This window comes from Oreochromis aureus, linkage group 15 (genome assembly GCF_013358895.1).
Source record: "Oreochromis aureus strain Israel breed Guangdong linkage group 15, ZZ_aureus, whole genome shotgun sequence".
NCBI classification, from domain to species: domain Eukaryota; kingdom Metazoa; phylum Chordata; class Actinopteri; order Cichliformes; family Cichlidae; genus Oreochromis; species Oreochromis aureus.
This window is the reverse complement of record NC_052956.1, coordinates 7547785-7566420: the sequence shown is the minus strand read 5'-3', so window position 1 is coordinate 7566420 and position 18636 is coordinate 7547785. Positions and strand designations below refer to the sequence as shown.

The 18636-nt window shown below is 41.3% G+C and overlaps 1 protein-coding gene across 1 annotated transcript; it reads right to left on the bottom strand.

The window, feature by feature from the left end:
* Positions 1-966: 966 nt before the first annotated feature.
* Positions 967-18205, bottom strand: LOC116309546 (adenylate cyclase type 3-like). The gene is made up of 21 exons (XM_031726183.2): positions 18129-18205; positions 13032-15938; positions 11904-12053; positions 10746-10885; positions 10522-10633; positions 8513-8640; positions 8111-8269; positions 7856-8015; positions 7632-7739; positions 7353-7429; positions 6967-7128; positions 6490-6577; positions 4976-5092; positions 4104-4375; positions 3085-3166; positions 2786-2944; positions 2356-2502; positions 2132-2248; positions 1900-2026; positions 1691-1815; positions 967-1588 (listed from the first exon to the last, which is right to left on the bottom strand). Exons 2-21 carry the CDS (start codon positions 13710-13712, stop codon positions 1406-1408), a joined length of 3294 nt encoding a protein of 1097 aa, XP_031582043.1. The 5' UTR covers positions 13713-15938; positions 18129-18205; the 3' UTR covers positions 967-1405.
* Between the last annotated feature and the right edge of the window lie 431 nt (positions 18206-18636).

Genomic DNA, 18636 nt, shown 5'->3' with positions numbered 1-18636 from the left:
CCAATAAAGATGCTGTATGCCTCTGACCTCTTTTATTCGTTTATTCAACATTAATATGAACCAGCTGATACCACAAGATACTTCATGATCTTGTAGGTGAGCAGCTTTGAAAACTCTTACATGCTCAGTTCCTTCAGTACCTTTCTTGGTATCTTTTCTGTTATGTACTGCTTATTTCAAACCTCCACACAAAAATACAGTGGGGTTCGCTTCTAGGATTTAACTAACCCTACATTTATTCTTTGTGTGCTCTTTTCTTGTTTAGGATCATTATCCTGTTAAAAAAAAGTCCACATCTGCTTCAACCCAAGCTTTCAGACACATGGCCTCACATTACCTTCATGCAACCTTTGATGTGAATTCATATTTGGATCGTTCATTATAAGCTGTGTGCTCCCAGAGGCAGTGAAATAAACCTAAACCAGAACATTCTTGCCACAAATTGTATGAGGTTACATTGCCCCCCAAAATTGTCTTTGGTCTGGAAAAAAAACAATCAAACCATGTTTACTGTTTTTGTAAGCAATGAACTCTATTTGTGCAGAGAAATTTATTCTAAAAGCCCTTGCCTTTGCATCTGTGTTCACCGACAAAATGTAGTTTTACTCTAAAATCCTCTTAGCCAAATTCAACCTTCCATGCTGCTTGATTTTATTCACTCTCTCCCTGATTGCAGAAAGATGCATTTTGACTCTTATAGTTACCTGTAGATGCTGATATAAAATTTCTGGCTTTTTAGAGACACACTTTGGTGTAATTTGATGGAGTGGCCAATCCTGGACAAACTGATAGTTCTTTACATGTATAATACTACTTATTGTGGTATTATTTATTTCAGATAATTTGGAGATCTTGTTTAAATCACCTACCAGACATAAAAAATAATTTTTCTAAAGGCTACAGAAAGCTCTTTAGGTCTATATACAATGACCACACAAAATACATAAACACCTCACCCTGTCACAGTTCATTGTCTGTAGGGATGCATTTAATTTTTATACCGTTTTTCAACATTTAAACAATGTCCTTTTTATATGTGAGCTTATAAAATTTATTCACAGGGACTGTATCAAAGAGGATGAAGTGTTTGCTTTTTCAAATATGTTGAAAAAAAATCATGAATCAAGTGCAGCAATCTTTAACCCAGGAGCTCTCTGAGACATTCTTAAATATATATACAACTTTACAAAACATGTTTTTTCTCTTAAACATTAGTTCACTGCTATAAAAGTCCTGTTAATTGTGAATTAGCGTTTTTGTTGTGTCAGTCTACTGTCATATTCTTCACATGGGCTATGAAGCGCACAAAAAACAAGATCCTGTGAAATTCATGGCTGACAAAACGGACATTTTGCTCAGGGCTGTTATCGGGCTTATGCCATTTGAAGAGATTTTTTAAAAAACGTCAGTGAAGGTCTCCAACTTGGTGTGGAAGGGTAGTAGTTACTGCACCATCTTTGGTATTGGGTTTGTCTTTGCCTTTCATGAAAAAGGTCAGCAGCTCGCCTTTCCCTTTGACATATATGGGCCCTCTTCGGATAAAACGAAAGCCGTACTCCTTCAGGATGTCATAGCAGTCCTCTACAACCTGAGGACCAAGTAGAACATAGAATTTAGAAGAGATGAACACAATAAAAAGGATGCTTAAATTTGCTGTATCTTTGTTTTTGGGAGCGCTTGGTTGTGCTACCTGGATGTTTCCCATCACTCCGGTTGACTCCATCCTGCTCGCCACGTTGACCGTGTTGCCCCAGATGTCATAGTGAGGTTTACGAGCTCCGATCACTCCGGCCAGAACTGCTCCTTTATTTAGACCTTAAGGGATCAAAAAGGAGACATGAACACATGTGCACATTTGCAGTTGGACACTCAGACTCACTCTCAGGTGCACACACTGACCGATTCGTAGCATAAAGTTGTTGAAGGACTGCTTGTTGAGGTTGTTGAGGGTGACTTTCATGGCCAAGGCAAAGTCTGCCAGGTCAGCGAGGTGCTGCCAGCGCTCAATCAGCAACTGGTCCTCTGGCTGTAGACAACCAGTAAATAGCTCTTACAATTATTAGAATAATCAGTTTAGATAAAAGGCTTCAACAGATTGGTATAGACATATAATGCTGATAGATTATCACACCTTGCGGTTGCCGTATCCATTTGTGTTGCTTTCCGGTGTGAGGCCTGACGCGGCCATGTAGGTGCTTCCAATCGTCTTGATCTTAGTAATGCACCTGAACTCGTCCCTGTCTAATAACTGGTGGGGAAAGTGGAAACTGATTAGTTTTACTTCCTGGTGTTACATTCATGCTCTGAGGTCACATGAGAGCTGCACGTTTAGTGTGCAACATTGCCAGAACTCACGCTGTCAAAGTCGGAGATGATCTCATTGAGAATCCTCAGACACTCAATGCCCCCGTTATTGATGCTCTCCTCAGTGTAGAAATCAGAAAAATTCGGGATGGATGCAAACATTACCCCTATTTCATCATACCCCTGGCTGTACAGCTCCTACACAAAACAAATGACTTGTTGGGTCATAAAAAACAGTTTTTAAGCTTATTGCCACTAATATGTAATTATAAGATAGACCACAAGATGGCACAGTACAGCATCACCTGCGGTAACTTCAATACTTTAAGCTGCTTTTGAACAACTCTTTCTGCTGCTCACACAGAAGGTGTAAGCTCAAATGGTTTTAAATCGCAAAATGCTGTTTAATATGACTTCTCCTCCATTATCTCATGTTGTTTTCTCTCCCTGACTCCTATGGTAACAAACTCAACATATATACCTCGTCTCTTTTTTTAGTGCCCAGAAAGTGTTTTGCCACATGCTCTGGCAGCATGTTGGTGACCAACGCTTCATTCCAGCGTCTCATTTCAAAGACTCTCTCTTTCTGATCGTGCACGCCAATCTTCCACAGAAATAGTTTCCTGGACTGTCGCTCCAGCTGCACACAGACACGCAACACAGACAGAATTAATGAAATATTTTGAGAGAAACCTATTATGGAAAAATTTGAATTTTGTTGAACAACATTTTCTTGTGCAGGTTCTAACCCTCCGGGTGTTACATAGATGTGACACTCACGTGGCGTGCAAAGATGTAAAAGCCAATCATCATAACAATAATCATCACTGTCATGAGATACTTGGATGGGACTATCAATGTTCTGAAAATACAAAAGCGGGATACCATTAGAGACAATACTGTCATTAACAGTGCAGAGAAAAAGTAATTGGCCCCTTAACCCTAATAACTGGTTGTGCCACTCTTGGCAACAAGAACTGCAATCAAGCATTTGCAATAACTGGCAATGAATCTTCCACATCACTGTAGTGAAATTTTGGTCCAGTCTTCTTTGCACACTTGTCTTAATTCAGCTACACTGGAGGGTTTTCAAGCATGTACGGCCTGTGTAAGGTCACGCCACAGCATCTTAACCCGGTTTATGTCTGGACTTTGTCTAGGCCACTCCAAAACCTTCATCTTGCTTTCGTTGAGCCATTCAAAGGTGGATCTGCTGGTGTTTCAGATCATTGTTCTGCTGCATAACCCAAGTGTGTTTGAGCTTCATGGCAGGAATTCATAGTCAGACTTCAGGATTTTCTGGTAAAGAGCAGAATTCATGGTTCCATCAGTTACAGCAAGTCGTCCAGGTCCTGAAGCAGCAAAGCAGCCCTGGACCATCACGCTACCACCACCATGTTTGACTGGAGGTATGATGTTCTTTTTACGAAATGTTGTGTTAGTTTATACCAAATGGAACCGGACTCAAATGTTCCAAAAAATGTAACTTTTATCTCGTCAGTCCACAGAATATTTTCCCAAAAGTTTTGGGGATCATCAAAATGTTTTTTGGAAACTATGAGATGTTCTTAATGTTCTTTTTGCGTTATTATTACTCAAGTTATCGTTGTCTAATAACTATTAAAATTTGTTTGATGATATGAACTATGTAAGTATGACAAATCTGGAACAACCTAAAAAAACAGGAAGGAGGCGACTACTTTTTCACAGCACTGTAGACACAGCAGCAAATCCAGCCTAAAGCAAAACGCCCAGAATAACCTAAAAGAGACATCTATCGATGATTAGTCATTTCTCACCTGTAGGAGGCAAACTGCATGTAATCATACAGATCATATAGGTCCCGCCAGCTGTAGATATTAACGGCTCCAGTTGCTGTGACAACCAGCACCATGAGGCCTAGTTTAATCAGGTGGCTCACTTGCACCAACATGGTTGTTGCAATTAGTGACATCACAGCCATAAAGCTGTAGTGCTTCGGATTATCTGCACAGCCTCCGTCACCAAGCGACTCCAACATCGGACCAGACGTGCTGTTGAAGATCCGAAGGGATGGAGGTGCACAACTTAACTGCAACACAACGAAAAGAAAAAAATCCACTCACTCCAACTGGCAGAAAAATTAACAACTTCACATTTTGAGCTAAAACTTGTCGAGAATAACCCGGATACGAGAACAGCAGTAGTAAAACATGCTCCGTTATTTTATTTTTTCCTTCATTTTCTTCAAAGGGCGACTGTCACTTCTACGTGACAGCGTAGCAGAGAAATGAATGCTCTCTTTAGCATCCGCTATTCTCGTCAGCCCACAAAGGCAGCAGCGTGTGTAGCAAGCTGCTCCTATGGGGCTGTGACAAATGAGCCAGCAGGCAGCAAGACAGACAACTAATAGACCCCACTGGGATCATACAGTCAGACACATAAAAGGCAGCGATAGTTTGATGAGGACAAAGTGGGAACACACTTATGGAAAGTCGAATGCGCACACACACTCAGATTGGGAGATATGATGTTGTACATTAATCCCTACTGGAATTTCCTGGAAACTGATTGTATGTATTTTCCTGTTATGACATTAAGTTATATAACGAAATGACAAAAAAGTTTATCCATATTGCCACGATTACGGACATGCACACATGCAGTTTTACCAAGTTTCTTGAAGTCGTACCATGTCAGCGATCACAGCCATGGTTAGAACAAATATGCTTGCCATGGCCCATGTGTTTCTCGCCCATCGGGTGCGATCAATCCACATTGAGAAAGATACCAACCTCTTGGAGAACATCTGTGATAAGAAAATGTTAAAAACATAGTCAACTTTTATATAGTGTAGTGTAAACTGTATAACTTTCATTCTGTCCTGTGTGACAATAAAATCAGTACTGCTTTGAGAAAAATTCCTTATCAATTGTAAAAACCAATCAAAATGCTAAATATCACTTAGCTAAAGCCCTGTGAGAACATGTTTTTCACACGACTGAATTCAGTGCTCTGAAAAGCTAAGTACACCCTTACTTCTTCCATAGGAATTAAGACCTTAAGAAGCAGCCAAGTGCTGCTAATCAAATGCACTTGACTAGCAAGTGTGAGCACCTCTATAAAAGCAAAGGTTTTGTCAGCTTGCTGGTTTGGAGCATTCAGGTGTGTGTTAACACAATGGCACAATCTTTCCAGTAGTGGATGTCCCAGCAAATTCACCCCAAGATTAGACTGTGCAATCCTCAGAAAACTGCACAAAACATCAACAAAAAACCAGGAGCTACATCTCAGACTCTACAGGTCTCAGTTAGCATGTTAAATGTTAAAGTTCATGAGAGTACATTTAGAAACAGACTGAACAAGTATATCTTATTTGGAAGGGTTGCCAGCAAAAAGCCTCTTCTCTAAGACGAGTGTGGCAGCACAGCTTAAGTTTGCATAGCTGCAACTTAAAAAAACACAAAACTTCTGGAACAACGTCCTTTACACCAATATGGAGATGTACGGCTGTAATGCACACAACTGTATTTGGCAAAAACCAAGCGCAATATATCAGCATATATCAGTAAAAACACCTCAACTGTCAACCACAGTGGTGGAGGAGTGATGATTTGGGTTTGTTTTGCAACCACGGGACCTGAACACCTTGCAGTCACTGAGTTGACAACAAACTCCTCTGTATACCAAAGTATTCGAGAGTCAAAAGCAAGGCTATCTGTCCAACACCTAAAGCTTGGCCTTAGCTGGGTTGTTCAACAGGATGACCCAGGCACATCAGCGAATCTACAATAGAAAAGCTGAAAAAGAAAAGAATCAAGGTGCTGCAATGACCTTGTCAAAATCCAGACTTCAACTTGACTGAAATGCAGTGGCGGGACTTTAAGAGAGCTGTGCATGAACAGATGCCGACAAACCTCAATGAACTGAAGTAACATTGTATAGAAGAGTGGGCCAAAGTTCCCACCCAATGATGTGAGAGACTGATAACATCAGACAGTTACTTCAAGGTATTGTTGCTAAGGTTGCTCTAAAACCTATTGAATCATGGGGTGTACTCAATTTGTCACATCACCATAGTTTTTAGGCTCTGCATTATTGTTAGAGAGGTTTGAACAACTAATCAAAGGCATTTAGCAATTAATAGATTACTATTATCGACAATTTACAAAAGAATTAAGTTTCCTTTTAAAAAAAAAATCTCACCCTGGGGAAGATGGCTGCCAGGGAGCATACTGTGAGTATTAGCAGCAACACCTGTCCTACTGCGAGGGTCACATAGTTCACAAACAACCTAGAAGGAGAACACACATCATCAGACAACGTCCTACAATTTCTAATAAATTAACATGTGCTATCACTGCAACAATACATAAACAAAATGTATATGAACTCATACATGGCCAAGGAATCAGTCCCAGCTGTTACAGGGTGAGAGTCGGGGTATACCCAGTACAAGTGTATAGCAGGGCTAACACAGGGAGACAGACAACCACACATGCTCACACTCATTTAGTATCAGCAATTACCTAACATGGAAGTGTTTGGACTGCGGGAGGAAACCCACACAGTTACACGGAGAACATGCAAACTCCACATACAAAGGTCTGCTGGGAGGTGATGGTGCTGCACTGCTGTGCCACCCATGCTATAAAGTGACACATACATGATACATAAACTCACAATGGGTCTATGAAGACCTCCATTGCTGTGATGAAAAGGAGTACAATCATGCAGCAGGAGAAGGCCGCTCCGCTCCTCCTCTCCTTCTCTGAGGAGTAGTGGTCCTCCAACTTTCCATCCACAAAACGCAGAGAAACTGGGTTGATCACATGATCCTTCATTCTGTCAAAAATGCAGTGAGATGTAGCAGGAAGAAAAGAACATTTTGAAGGACACTGATACTAAAAAGGGGAGATGGCGCACAGATTGAGGAGATGCAGGTGGGTTACTTCACTGAGTTTGTTTCTTTTCAATTCCTGGAACACCGAATCCGATTTCTATTATTTAGTCTTTAAAATGAATCCTTTTATTGCACTTTTTAAAATTTTGGGGTTTCTTTCTCTTACATTTTTTGAGTCTCCCTCTCCAGCAGCTCCTGCTGGAGTCGTCTGTTGATGGTTTGTTCCTCGGCTCTGTTATTCATCTAAGGTTGCCAGTAATACAAAGAGAAACGCATCAGATACAGACAAAATTACCAAGCGAACCTTTGTCTTTTATAATTGAAAAAATAAATCAAATCATTTATCTTTTTATAAACATATAGATAGGCCTTACTCATGTATACACAATAAACAACACACTTTAATCTTTGGTTACTGAAATGATGACCGGCAGCTGTAATTCACCTCCTTTTTAGACTCAGTAGGTGTGGACTGTTGTGAGACTGCATTCCCATTGGATGCTGTGGTGTTGATCAACTGTTTGGAATTTCTATTGGTCAGTGTACCAGGTGTCTGAGGAGGAGAAGCAGATAAGACACCTGGTAATATTACATCAATAACAAAAACAAAACATTTTCATTTAACTGATTTTATTTATTTTGTATGGGATAAAGGCACAAGCCACTCACATTTCCATTGACTCCACTGGCTTTCTGCTTAGGAACTAGAACTAAGTAAGTGTCAATGCCTTTCTCCAGCAGGTACTCACACCTCTCTCCACCATTCCCCGGCTCCAGTTCAAATTCCCCATGCAGACTGTCTTTTGTGGTCTGGGAAATATGCACTCTCCTAGATAGCATACAAAATAGTGAAATTTAGAAAAAAAATGAACTGCTCTCAGACAAACACTACGCAGACACCAAGGAAGCGCACAATTTTCCTACCCAGGAATCCCTCCAGATTCCATTTTATTGGCCACAGTGACATCTGTGGACCAAACATCAAACTGCCAGCGTTTCTGCCCGAGTACTCCTCCCAGCACGGTGCCGGTGTGGACGCCCACGCGCATGTCAACCTCGGTTTGTGTCTTTTCTCGAACGTACCTAGACCATGAGAGAAATCAAGGGGTCACTGGAAAATTAACTGTTGCTCATATTGTTAAGCAGCTTTAAAATTTTAATTGATTCTTTCCTCTCTAGTTTTTTTTCTCTATGTGGTGACTTCCTTTCTCCATTATTTTGTGTAAGCGTTTTAAAAAAAATTACAGTTCTAATTCTAATGTTTTAATAATAATGTTTTCATTGTGTTTTCCTCCTTTATTCCTAATTAGTAAAGTCACTACTTACGAGATGGCTTTTACCATAGCCAGGCCCATCTTTATGGAGCAAACGGCATGGTCCTCCCTGAAGTCAGGAACACCACAGATGCAATAGTAACAGTCTCCAAGAATCTTAATTCTCAGCTGATGATGTTCCTGTAATATGAGATCAGACATGGATGTTTACCTCAATAACAGAAAGGTACTGGTACTATAACTCGAACAATCCAATAATGTCATTATATAGTCTCATAAACACTTCTCAGAACATAATTCAGAAAAAAGATGCTTGTAGAAATCAAGAAATTGTGTCATCTCATCTCTTTGTCTGGCAGAGTTGCTCCAGCTCTAATTCACAATATTCTATGCAGTGGTCGGTTAGTTTATAACTTTGAGAACCGCTAAGACTTTAAGTAAGGGGTGAGCCTGCTTCAATTGACAGGTGTGCAGACACAGAACTGTAGCTGATGACTGTCTGCTATTAACTGGACCTCTACACACTGTGTATAGCATTTTGGAGGAATTATCTGACAAATAATATTACTTCTTGTGTTGTACAAATCACCCAAGAGGTTTGTGCTAACTAAGTACTGTGCTTCAGTACTTAGCATATATCTGTATGTGCTGTATAGTTTATGGATGTAGCCTGCTAACCAAACTTGTTAGCCCTCGCTGATGACTCAGCATTCAATCATTTCATTCAAAATACTGGAATGACTTCCTATAAACCAACATGGTGGCAGTCAAAACATTAATGTTAAGGTTTTAAAATGTCTAAAACCAATGGGTGATGTCATGGTGGCTACTAGCTTTACAGAGTCTGTCTGTGCACTCGTAGTACAGTAGCATCGCAGGTAAGCAGAAACTGGGTGCTAACTAGAATGGAGGCAAGAGAATAAGCTACATAAATTACACCAAGTCAAGCTAGCATAGAATTTTGTTAAATTCTTAACAACGATAATTCAGAAATATCCAGTAGTAATATATCTAATAATAGACTACATGACTACTTTATTAGGGACAGCTGTTCAACTGCTTGTTAATGTATAAGTTCAAACAGGAGCATCGGAATGGAGAAAAAAGGTGATTTAAGTGACTCTGAAGGTGGCATGGTTGTTGGTATCAGACAGGCTGGTCTGAGTATTTCAGAAACTGCTTATCTACTGGGATTTTCCCACCATCTCTAGAGTTTACAGAGGAAAAATAGAAAAATATCCACTGAGCAGCAGTTGTCTGGACAAAAATGCCTTGTTGGTTTCAGATGTCAGATGTCAAACGACACATTGTTTCGAGCTAATAGAAAGGCAACAGTAACTCAGATAACCAAATCTTTACAAACAAGGTATGCAGAAGAGCATCTCTGGAGGCACAACAGATCTAACCTTGAAGAAAACTGTATTACAGCAGCAGAACACCACACCGAGTGCGACTGCTGTCAGCTAAGCAGAGGAAGCTGAAGGTACAATTAGCATAGGCTCAACAAAAAGACTGAAAAGTTGTTGCCTAGTGTGATGAGTCTTGATTTCTGCTGTAACATAGGGCTGGTAGGGTCAGAATTTGGTTTAAATAACATGAATGTATGCATCCATGCTGCCTTGTATTGTTAGTGTAATGGTGTGGATGACATTTTCTTGCCAATCTTTGTGCCCTTATTACTAATTTAGCATTCTTTAAACTCCACAGCCCACTAGAGTATTGTTGCTGACCATGTCCATCCCTATATAACCACAGTGTACCCATCTTCTAATGGCTGCTTCTAGGAATGTCACAAAGCTCAAACCATCTCAAACTGGCTTTTTGAACATGACAATGAGTTCACTGTACTCAACTGGTCTCCACAGTCACGAGCACCTTTTGGATGAGGCAGAACTGAAGATTTGCAGCTGACAAATGTGGATCAACTGTGTGATGTTATCATGTCAGTATGACAAAAAGGAATGTTCCAGCACCGTGTTGAATCTATGTGTACCTAATAAAGTGGCTTATGGGTACATATATCTCACAGGAAAAAACAGTTGAAACCACTCTGATACTCACTGCTGCCAGTTTATCAAAGCGAGCAAACAGTTCATTGAGCAGCTTTACAAGCTCCTGGGCGCTGCAGGCTGAGGACAACTGGGTGAAGCCCACAATATCTGCAAACAGGATGCTGCAATAAAAGTGGATGATTAAAAACAATGTAACACTTTCCTGTTGCAAAAAATATTGTGAAACAGAGGTTTGATAAAATTAAAAAGACTTTTTTTTTTAGCGATCCTAACCTAACGTTTTCATGGCGATACATGTACATGGTGTTGAACTGCTGCTGCTGCTGGACTTCGTTCTGATTTGCCTGGTTCTTCATGCCCTGCAGCATCTCATCAGCGATGTGTTTGGGCAGGATGGACAGTAATAGTTCCTCCTACATAGAGCAAGATTTGAAAGAAGGTGCGAGATGTGAGAAATAGGAAAAGAAAAGTCATCCCTATTTCTGTACGTGTACAGAAAGTGTACAAATTTACATTTTATTTTCCTCTTAGCTCTCAAGAATCGCGTCAAGTGGTCAGATATGTCCTAACTGGCTGGTTGTTTTCCATCTTTGACCCAGTCTCCCACTGAAAAGGCACGGTGGGAATACTATCTCTCCTCTGTCTCTTCCTTTGTCTTTTTGCCTCCCCATCCGTATCCGCACGTCCCTCGCTTTTCACCATCTTTTCCGCCCCTTTTTCAAACAACTCTCAAGAGTCTGCTGTCTTTGTTTTGCAAATAGTCACAGGCAGGCGTGACAGTGTTTAAAGGGAAGAATTAAATGCTTGGTGACAATAACTGCACATTTGTATCAACTTTCAATCTGTGATGATGGTGAGTAATTGCCAGTTTTTTCGCAATTTGCGATTGCTGTTAGATGCGTTACTGCCGTTTCTTTAATTTAACACCTCTTCTAGCCGAGATAAGCCTTCATAACAGATTAATATTGATGCCACAGAAGGTAAAGCATGCCATAGTGACTGTAAGGAACGCAAAAGAGCAATCTTAAAGGATTTACAGCAAAATGGTGACCTGAACGCAGCTTGAGGTTTGATTAAAATGAAGAAGTAATAAACAGGCTAAAATATAATAAAAAGTGTAAAAACATAATTCTTTTTTAAAATGCTTCATGGGGTAACATGTCCTCATTCTCTCTATTGCATCTGTTGGCTGGCAAAGTGCTAAAGGGACCTTATTGTGTCAGGTCCCTGACGGTGGCTGCGCTGGTGAAAACAACTGCCTCTCTAACAACCTATTAGTCCTGAGCTGAGCAAAACATCCTGTAATTAATCAGCGTGTCGCATCTCACCCTTCTATTTGTGTACTTGTGCATTTGTGGGTTTGTTTGGCCAAAAATAAGAAAATGCGTTCACTCACCAAAGAAAATGTGCACGTGGGTATGGGTAATATACCTGCTGGGTGCTTTGCTCCTCCAGTGTCAGTTTCACCTCCAGTGACTGACGAGCTTCCAAAAATGCTGTCCTGTACTTCCGGTCTGCCATGTAGTACGACATCACACCCACTATGGCGGCACACAGGTACAGCATCACGTTGGCTAGCAACTGAAAAAGAGGACAAAAAGTGCCACAAAAGTGTTTGTGTGGACAATAATAATATGCATTATAATATACAGTATATTTATAAAAATTATTATAATTTCATCAACCTCTCAACTGCTGAAATGAATTTACCAAATATGGGATAAACAAAGCATTTATCTTAGCTTATATATAAGATAAACCTAATGTGTGAATATAATGTATGTATATATTGTATGTATATATGTTTATATTATTTCTACATTGAAGTGGATGCCAAATTTCATTTTTATTTGAGTAATGTACTTTGCAGTGACAATAAATTGAATCTAATGTAAAGATCAGTGTGTGGAAACTGACTTTTAACTTTTAGATGCAATTTTGTTTCCAAATTGCCCAAACTACATTATTTGGCATGCAGTGCAATCACACATGGTGTGTTCACATGCACTCTCATTATAAATTGAGACTGCGTTTAAAATAATATTATATCCGGCATATATATATGTATTTACCTTTGGGGCCCTAAAACTTAGCCCAAGTGTGGCAAAAAGACAACAAATGTGAATGGAAGGAAATTAGTTTGCATTAACAAAACACTGCACAAAATCAAAAAAACAAAGGGGTTTATTTAATGTAGTGAATTATGAATGTATTTACTATCCATAATTCAAACCCACTTTACCTGTCACACACCTCTCCACTTGGGTATTAGGCCCTAAAACAGTGTGAGGCCCCTTAAATTTTGCACTGTTTGCATAATGGTCTTACTGTGGGTACCAGTGCTCTAGCCTGGTGAAGAGCTGATGCAGCCTAGTAAAAAGAAAAACTGACAACATGCATAAATTTGGGTCTTGGATGGGAACCACTGCCCTAGAATCAAATGTACACACATCTAATATCACAGTTTCTGCTTTTCTTTTTTGTTGTTGTTTGTTTTGGATTTACAAACGTTTCAAAGTTCTAGTTGCTTTATTCCTTGTGAGTTTACCAGACATTTACCTGTCTGACCAGCATCGCCCCCTGCGCGCCATCCTTAAACTTCTGAGCCACCGTGATCCCCAAAACCAGAGTGTGAATCCCGCACGAGAGGACAGCGAGGACAAGCAGGGCCACCAGGTTCAGTGGCAAAGTTAGAAAGCAGGAGAAAATGAAGAAAGTCTGCCAGCCCACCGAGTCACTAGCATGTGGAAAGCGCTCGTAGTTCAGTCCCATGTAACACAAAACATGCACGGTGACCATCAGCCACAGTATGTAGGGCACTGCTCCGCGCCACACAGGTGATGCGGGGAGTTTCTGCAACCAGCACAACACGTAGAGCGCAACGTCCGCTGCTAGCCCCACAGCTGCCACCACCACCATCGCCAGTTTGTCCTCAGTGTACACCACCGCACACATTATGATGACGAAGCTGTTGAAGAGAGCGGCGAACATCACCAGCACTAGCAGGTTCTCCTGTCTCTGCCGACGGAAGTAGTTCTGATAGAGCCTTTCCAACGACTCGGGGGTAAAGGTGAGGCGCACTGCGCGGGGCAGGCAGCGGCAGCAGCTGGACTGCACTACGGTCACTTCACGCCTCCGACCCACGTCACGGCCCGGATCACTGGAAACCTGGGCCGAGTACTCCACCGAGTACTCTGCAGACGGCTCCGTGTCCATTGTGCGGACCCGGTTCAGAGACATGCTTCTTTGTTAAAGGTTAATCCTCTTGGTTAGTGGAATACTGTGTTACAACACTAATGTGAAAATCCACGGAAAAGTTGTGACGTGCCCCATTACTGTCTTATTTTTTTTGCAGCTGACCGCATGATCAAAGTTTTCATGACTTTTAAAGGCTCTTCCAAACGAGACAAAAAGATTTAAAGCAGAAAATAACTCCATTCCATTCCTCAGTTCAGTCCCACCATGAAAAGTGGCTTACCTTTTAATTTAGATTTAGCGCCTTCAAATACAAAAACACATTTAAGATAGAGGAGATTCTCAGAGCCTCTAGTTCCCAGGCAGGTGAAGTCTCGTTTGTCATCGTTGTAGATCTACTAAATCAATATCAATGCAAAATATAATATTTTCAGAGAGACTACTGTAAGCTTTACTCTGGTTACTTTTATCTGCCTAAACACATCAGTTCTAAGATGCTCTTCCGCCTTCTGATCATTTTCTGTCTTTCTCCTGCCTTACCCCCCCTTCTCTGAGCACCTCTGTTACTGTTGCTAAGACGAAACCAAAGAAACTGCCAGTGTGCAGTCATGTCTTGGGAAATGTGGCAGTGATGCTGTGAAGAGCTTAGAAAAAAAGAAGAAGAAAGAGGATGATTAAGGCCACTGAAATAAAAAAAAAAGCTTTCTGATGTTTTTATTTAACACTGGTATCCACAACAGCACATTAAAACACGAGCATTTTATCTGTATAACAGATACCATACCTTATGACACTGCATTTATTGTTTTTGCCTTACGTTTTTTACTTGCGAAAAAGCAACACAAGAAGATTTACAGACAGATGTAAACTCAGGCGTCAATCAGTCTCTGTGAGCGTTTGTAGTTGGTGGTGATTTTCCTATCATGCCGCTTAGAGCGCTCCCCAAAGCCAACACTATAGCCACTAGGACTCCCACAGTCCCCAGTTTCCCCAGAGCCGCGGTGCCCAGCGCTGCAGCCCCAAGTGCCCCGGCTCCAATAGGTGCTGCTGCTGCGGTGACTGTTTCCATGCCGATTTCTTTTATTAGCACAGTCCCCGTGAGGAGGCCCTTTTGCAGATTCACCTGAGTGTGGAACGGGCTCTTTGGTGCACCCAGGACAAATGCCCCTGTTGCAACAAAGGTGATTGTTATGAGTTCTGATGCGGTGAACGGACTTGCTTTAAGTAACTGGCATTCTGCTGCCACAACTGCACCGACGACGACCGAACCTAAAACTGCTAAAGTTGAATTCCTTGAGTCAAATGCCCGTCTTGCTGCAACACTCGCGGCTCCAAGTGAGACCCCTGCAGCTGTGGCCGCCCCTAGCGTCCCTGCTGTGCTGCCTCGGGCCCCTAGAGAGGAGCTCCACTGCAGAATGGCTCTCAAAGCCACTGATGTCATTATAGCAACTCCCAAAGCAACCTTACCAGCCACCTCTGGACCCAGTCCGACCATAGCCACAGTTCCCAGGCCAGCTCCAAGCAGCGCCGCAGACAGATAGGCCACCCAGAGGACTGACTGCAGCATCACAACCACCTCTTCTTTTGACCCATCTACTGCTTCACCTGCCCCTAAGCCCACAAAAAATCCCAGAATCCCCACAAAAACAGAGTAGAAGAATATTCTCTCCAGCAGTTTGCACCCAGTTTTAGATTTGGGTCTTCGAGGGACACGGCCTGTTAGTAGCCTTCGAAGGACAAAGAGGACAACGATGGTCAGAATCATGCTGATGAGTCCAAAAAAGGTTCCCAACTGTCCATACACTACACTGAGGTATAGAGTGGTGAAGATGATCAATAGAGCTGTGGTCATGTCATTAATGTTGGAGTATGAGTAGACGAAAAGGACCAGAGCACCTTGCAACACAATGTAGATCCACGGTGGAAGGACGCCCGCTAACAATCCAGTAGTGACAGCACCCACCACAACAGAGGCTCCTGTTGTGGCCTCTGCTAACCAGGGCAGTCTCACTCCAACTTTACTCAATAGTGTCATCACCATGGCAGCGAGGAGGAAACCACTTCCAAGACATAAGAGTACCGAGGTGAACACGAGGCATGCAGTCACTACTGCAACACCAGTGGAACCGGCCCGTCCAGCAGCCAGAGTTGCAGCGTTAAGCAGGAGGCCATCTTCAGTCAGAGTGGGTTCAACTGCAAATAACGCAGCTTCTCCGAACACAAAACCTGCCGCTCCACTTCCAACAAGGGCTGACACCACACCAAAAACACCTGAAATACAAAAGGAATTAAGTCAAGTACTGTCTACTGATTTACACTTGAAAGCCAATCCAAGCACTAGTTCTAAGTATATGCACTCAGTTTGTATTACTCTAGTAGTCATCTGGAAAAAGGTTTCCTTGGGTAGAAAAGTGTTTTCATCCCACAAAATTTTACCTGACTTCATAAAACATAAACAAGCACTAGAAACTAAAAAGGGATTTCTGTGTTGTGCCTCACTACTACCTCTCTGTTATATTTAAGGGGGAAAAATAGAGCTGTAGTCAAAAGTTGACATCCACTTATCATGGGCAAGCATGTCATAATCATTTTGGGTTTGTAATGATTTCTTTGCACTTTCTTTTTCCAGGGTGTGTAATGATTGACCAGCATACATTATTAATGACTGCAAAAAACAAGAATTGGGTGCACAAGTTTGAATTGAAGTTTGAATCTCGAATCCACACAAGGTCAAATATATAGATACACAATCATCTTTTAAGTGGTGCTGAACGTCTTAACTTGAGAAGGTAAAGGCCTATCAACTTCTCGTTGGTGATCATGATCGACTACAACGAGGAATTTCTGTTTACTAGCTTAAAAAGGATTTCTTTGACGGCCTTCACTGGATTGACAAGTTGAGGTCTGTTAAAGCCATTTCTACACAACCTCAGATTTCAAGTTCATCAGCTCAAACAATGCTATCTAAGTATAGAGTAAAAAGTATCACCACTTTGCCAAGGTGTGAAAGAAGACCCAAACTGTCACCCTCAGATGAGAGGAAACAGGTTAGGATGTTCAGAAACAACCCAGGAACCACAAAGGCTCAAGCCTGCCATGAACAGGAAACTGCGTCACCAGTGTCACTGTACACAGTGAAGCCAGTTTTACATCACCATGGGTGAGAAACCCCTGCTTCAAAAGCTTGACTAAAATTTGCATCTGCCAACATGGACAAGCCAAATGCCTTCTGGAGGCAAGTTTAATGGCAAAACAAGGTAAAGATTGAGATATCTGACCACAGTTACAAGACACATAATTGGAGGAGTAAAGGTGAGGCTTTCACGAATGCTGTACCAACTGTCAAGCATGGTGGTGGTAGCATCATCCTCTGCTGCCAGTGGTACTGCCACGTTGCACAAATCGGGTGTTCCAACTGTACAACAATCGACAAAACACATCAAAACTGGTTTCGGAATGGATAAAGCAGGCTAACATTAATAATCTGGAATGGTCTTCTAAAAGCACCGACCTCAACCATATTGAAAATTTGTGGACTATGCTTGAATTCCAGGTCTGTGTCAGTAAACCAACCACTTGAAACAAACTTCAATTTCTCCATGAAGACTCAAATATCCAGTCAGAATTGTGTCAGAAGCTTGCTACCAAAAGCATGTGGTGGAAGTGTAAATATTAGTGGAGATATATGTATATATATTTGAGTTTCTATGTACTTTTGACTGTGTGTGGATCTCAGAAAATTCAAAAGAAATGTAAACATTTGTACTCAATTCTTGTTTTTAAAAGTTGTTAAAGATGTATGCTGTACAATCATTCCACAGTAGAAAAAAACAGTTCAAACTGAATCTTCAAAAGCCCCAAATTACCATGTAATTCATGCCCATGATGACAGTGTGATCACAAATGCAGGTTTGACTTCACTTGTTTGTCTGACAGCTACAATTTCAGGAAGTTGAAACTAGGAAGTCTGTTTATTTCAGTTGGCCCTTTACTTGCAAGAGGTCACCACGGATGGATTAAATGCAGTTATTTATGTGTAATGTGCCACCTTTACACTGTGATACTGCTAGTCTGCTAACTTGTATGCGCAGACTGTTCTGCACATGCGCGAAGTTGCTCCTGTCACTTTAAAGGGAAAATGAAAACGAGTGGACGACTGAAACTTGAAACCAGGAAGTCTGTTTAAACGCAAAAAAGGACAATAAACGTTTCAACAGACCAGCTACCCACCCTAAAGTCTATGTCAATAGAGACGATTCTGTCCAAATGAGAGATATTAAACCCTCGTCTGCAATTGTTTTCATTTAGTTAGCTCTGGAGCATGCCTGCAGCTTTTACATCCGTGTGATATAACCCTTGGATCCATTACATAAAGGTAGCTGCTGTATGGATTTTTAATATACTGTTTAAACCCCTGGTTTATTTATTTTTTTAAGTAGTTTTTGCAGCTTAGTATCTTACCCTGGCTTGCGTCTGCCATGTTTCCCTGTGTAGCAGCTCATAGGTTTCACCGTTTCCTGTTTGATGTCACGTTTGACACACCGTGGTCTGAGCCAATCAGAAAAACAAAAAGGCTGCGTGCGTCAGTGCGTCACCCTAATATTCCAGTGTAAAAAACCCAAAAAACAAACAGTAAACAACTGTTAAATATACAGTAATATACACGTTTTGGGCCATCTCTTATATTTTGCTTCAAAGCAGCCTGACTGTCGTCCTTTTTAATAAGCTTTCTAAAAGTTTTTCAGAGTTTTTCTTTGTTCATGATCTACCACCTTATCACTTTCAGCCCGTTCACGGCACCTGACCATTATCTCAGGACTGTTTGTTTTTTTTGTTCAGACAATTAACACCGACCTGGGAATCTTTCAAGCATAAAAAAGGCACCCAATTCAAGGGATGAACCAGTGTAGTGTCTACACATAGCAAATAACTAATTTAAAATGGTATCTTTAATCACTTTGTTACTAGC

What these genes read in the sequence shown, in the direction of transcription:
- LOC116309546 (XM_031726183.2), bottom strand. Translation starts at nt 13,712, where the DNA reads ATGTCTCTGAACCGGGTCCGCACAATGGACACGGAGCCGTCTGCAGAG. An exon ending in GAGAGGGAGACTCAAAAAAT is followed by an intron (nt 7,129 to 7,352) that starts GTAAGAGAAAGA and finishes CATTTTTGACAG; the next exon opens with AATGAAGGATCATGTGATCA. An exon ending in TTTACATCTTTGCACGCCAC is followed by an intron (nt 2,945 to 3,084) that starts GTGAGTGTCACA and finishes GTCTGTGTGCAG; the next exon opens with CTGGAGCGACAGTCCAGGAA.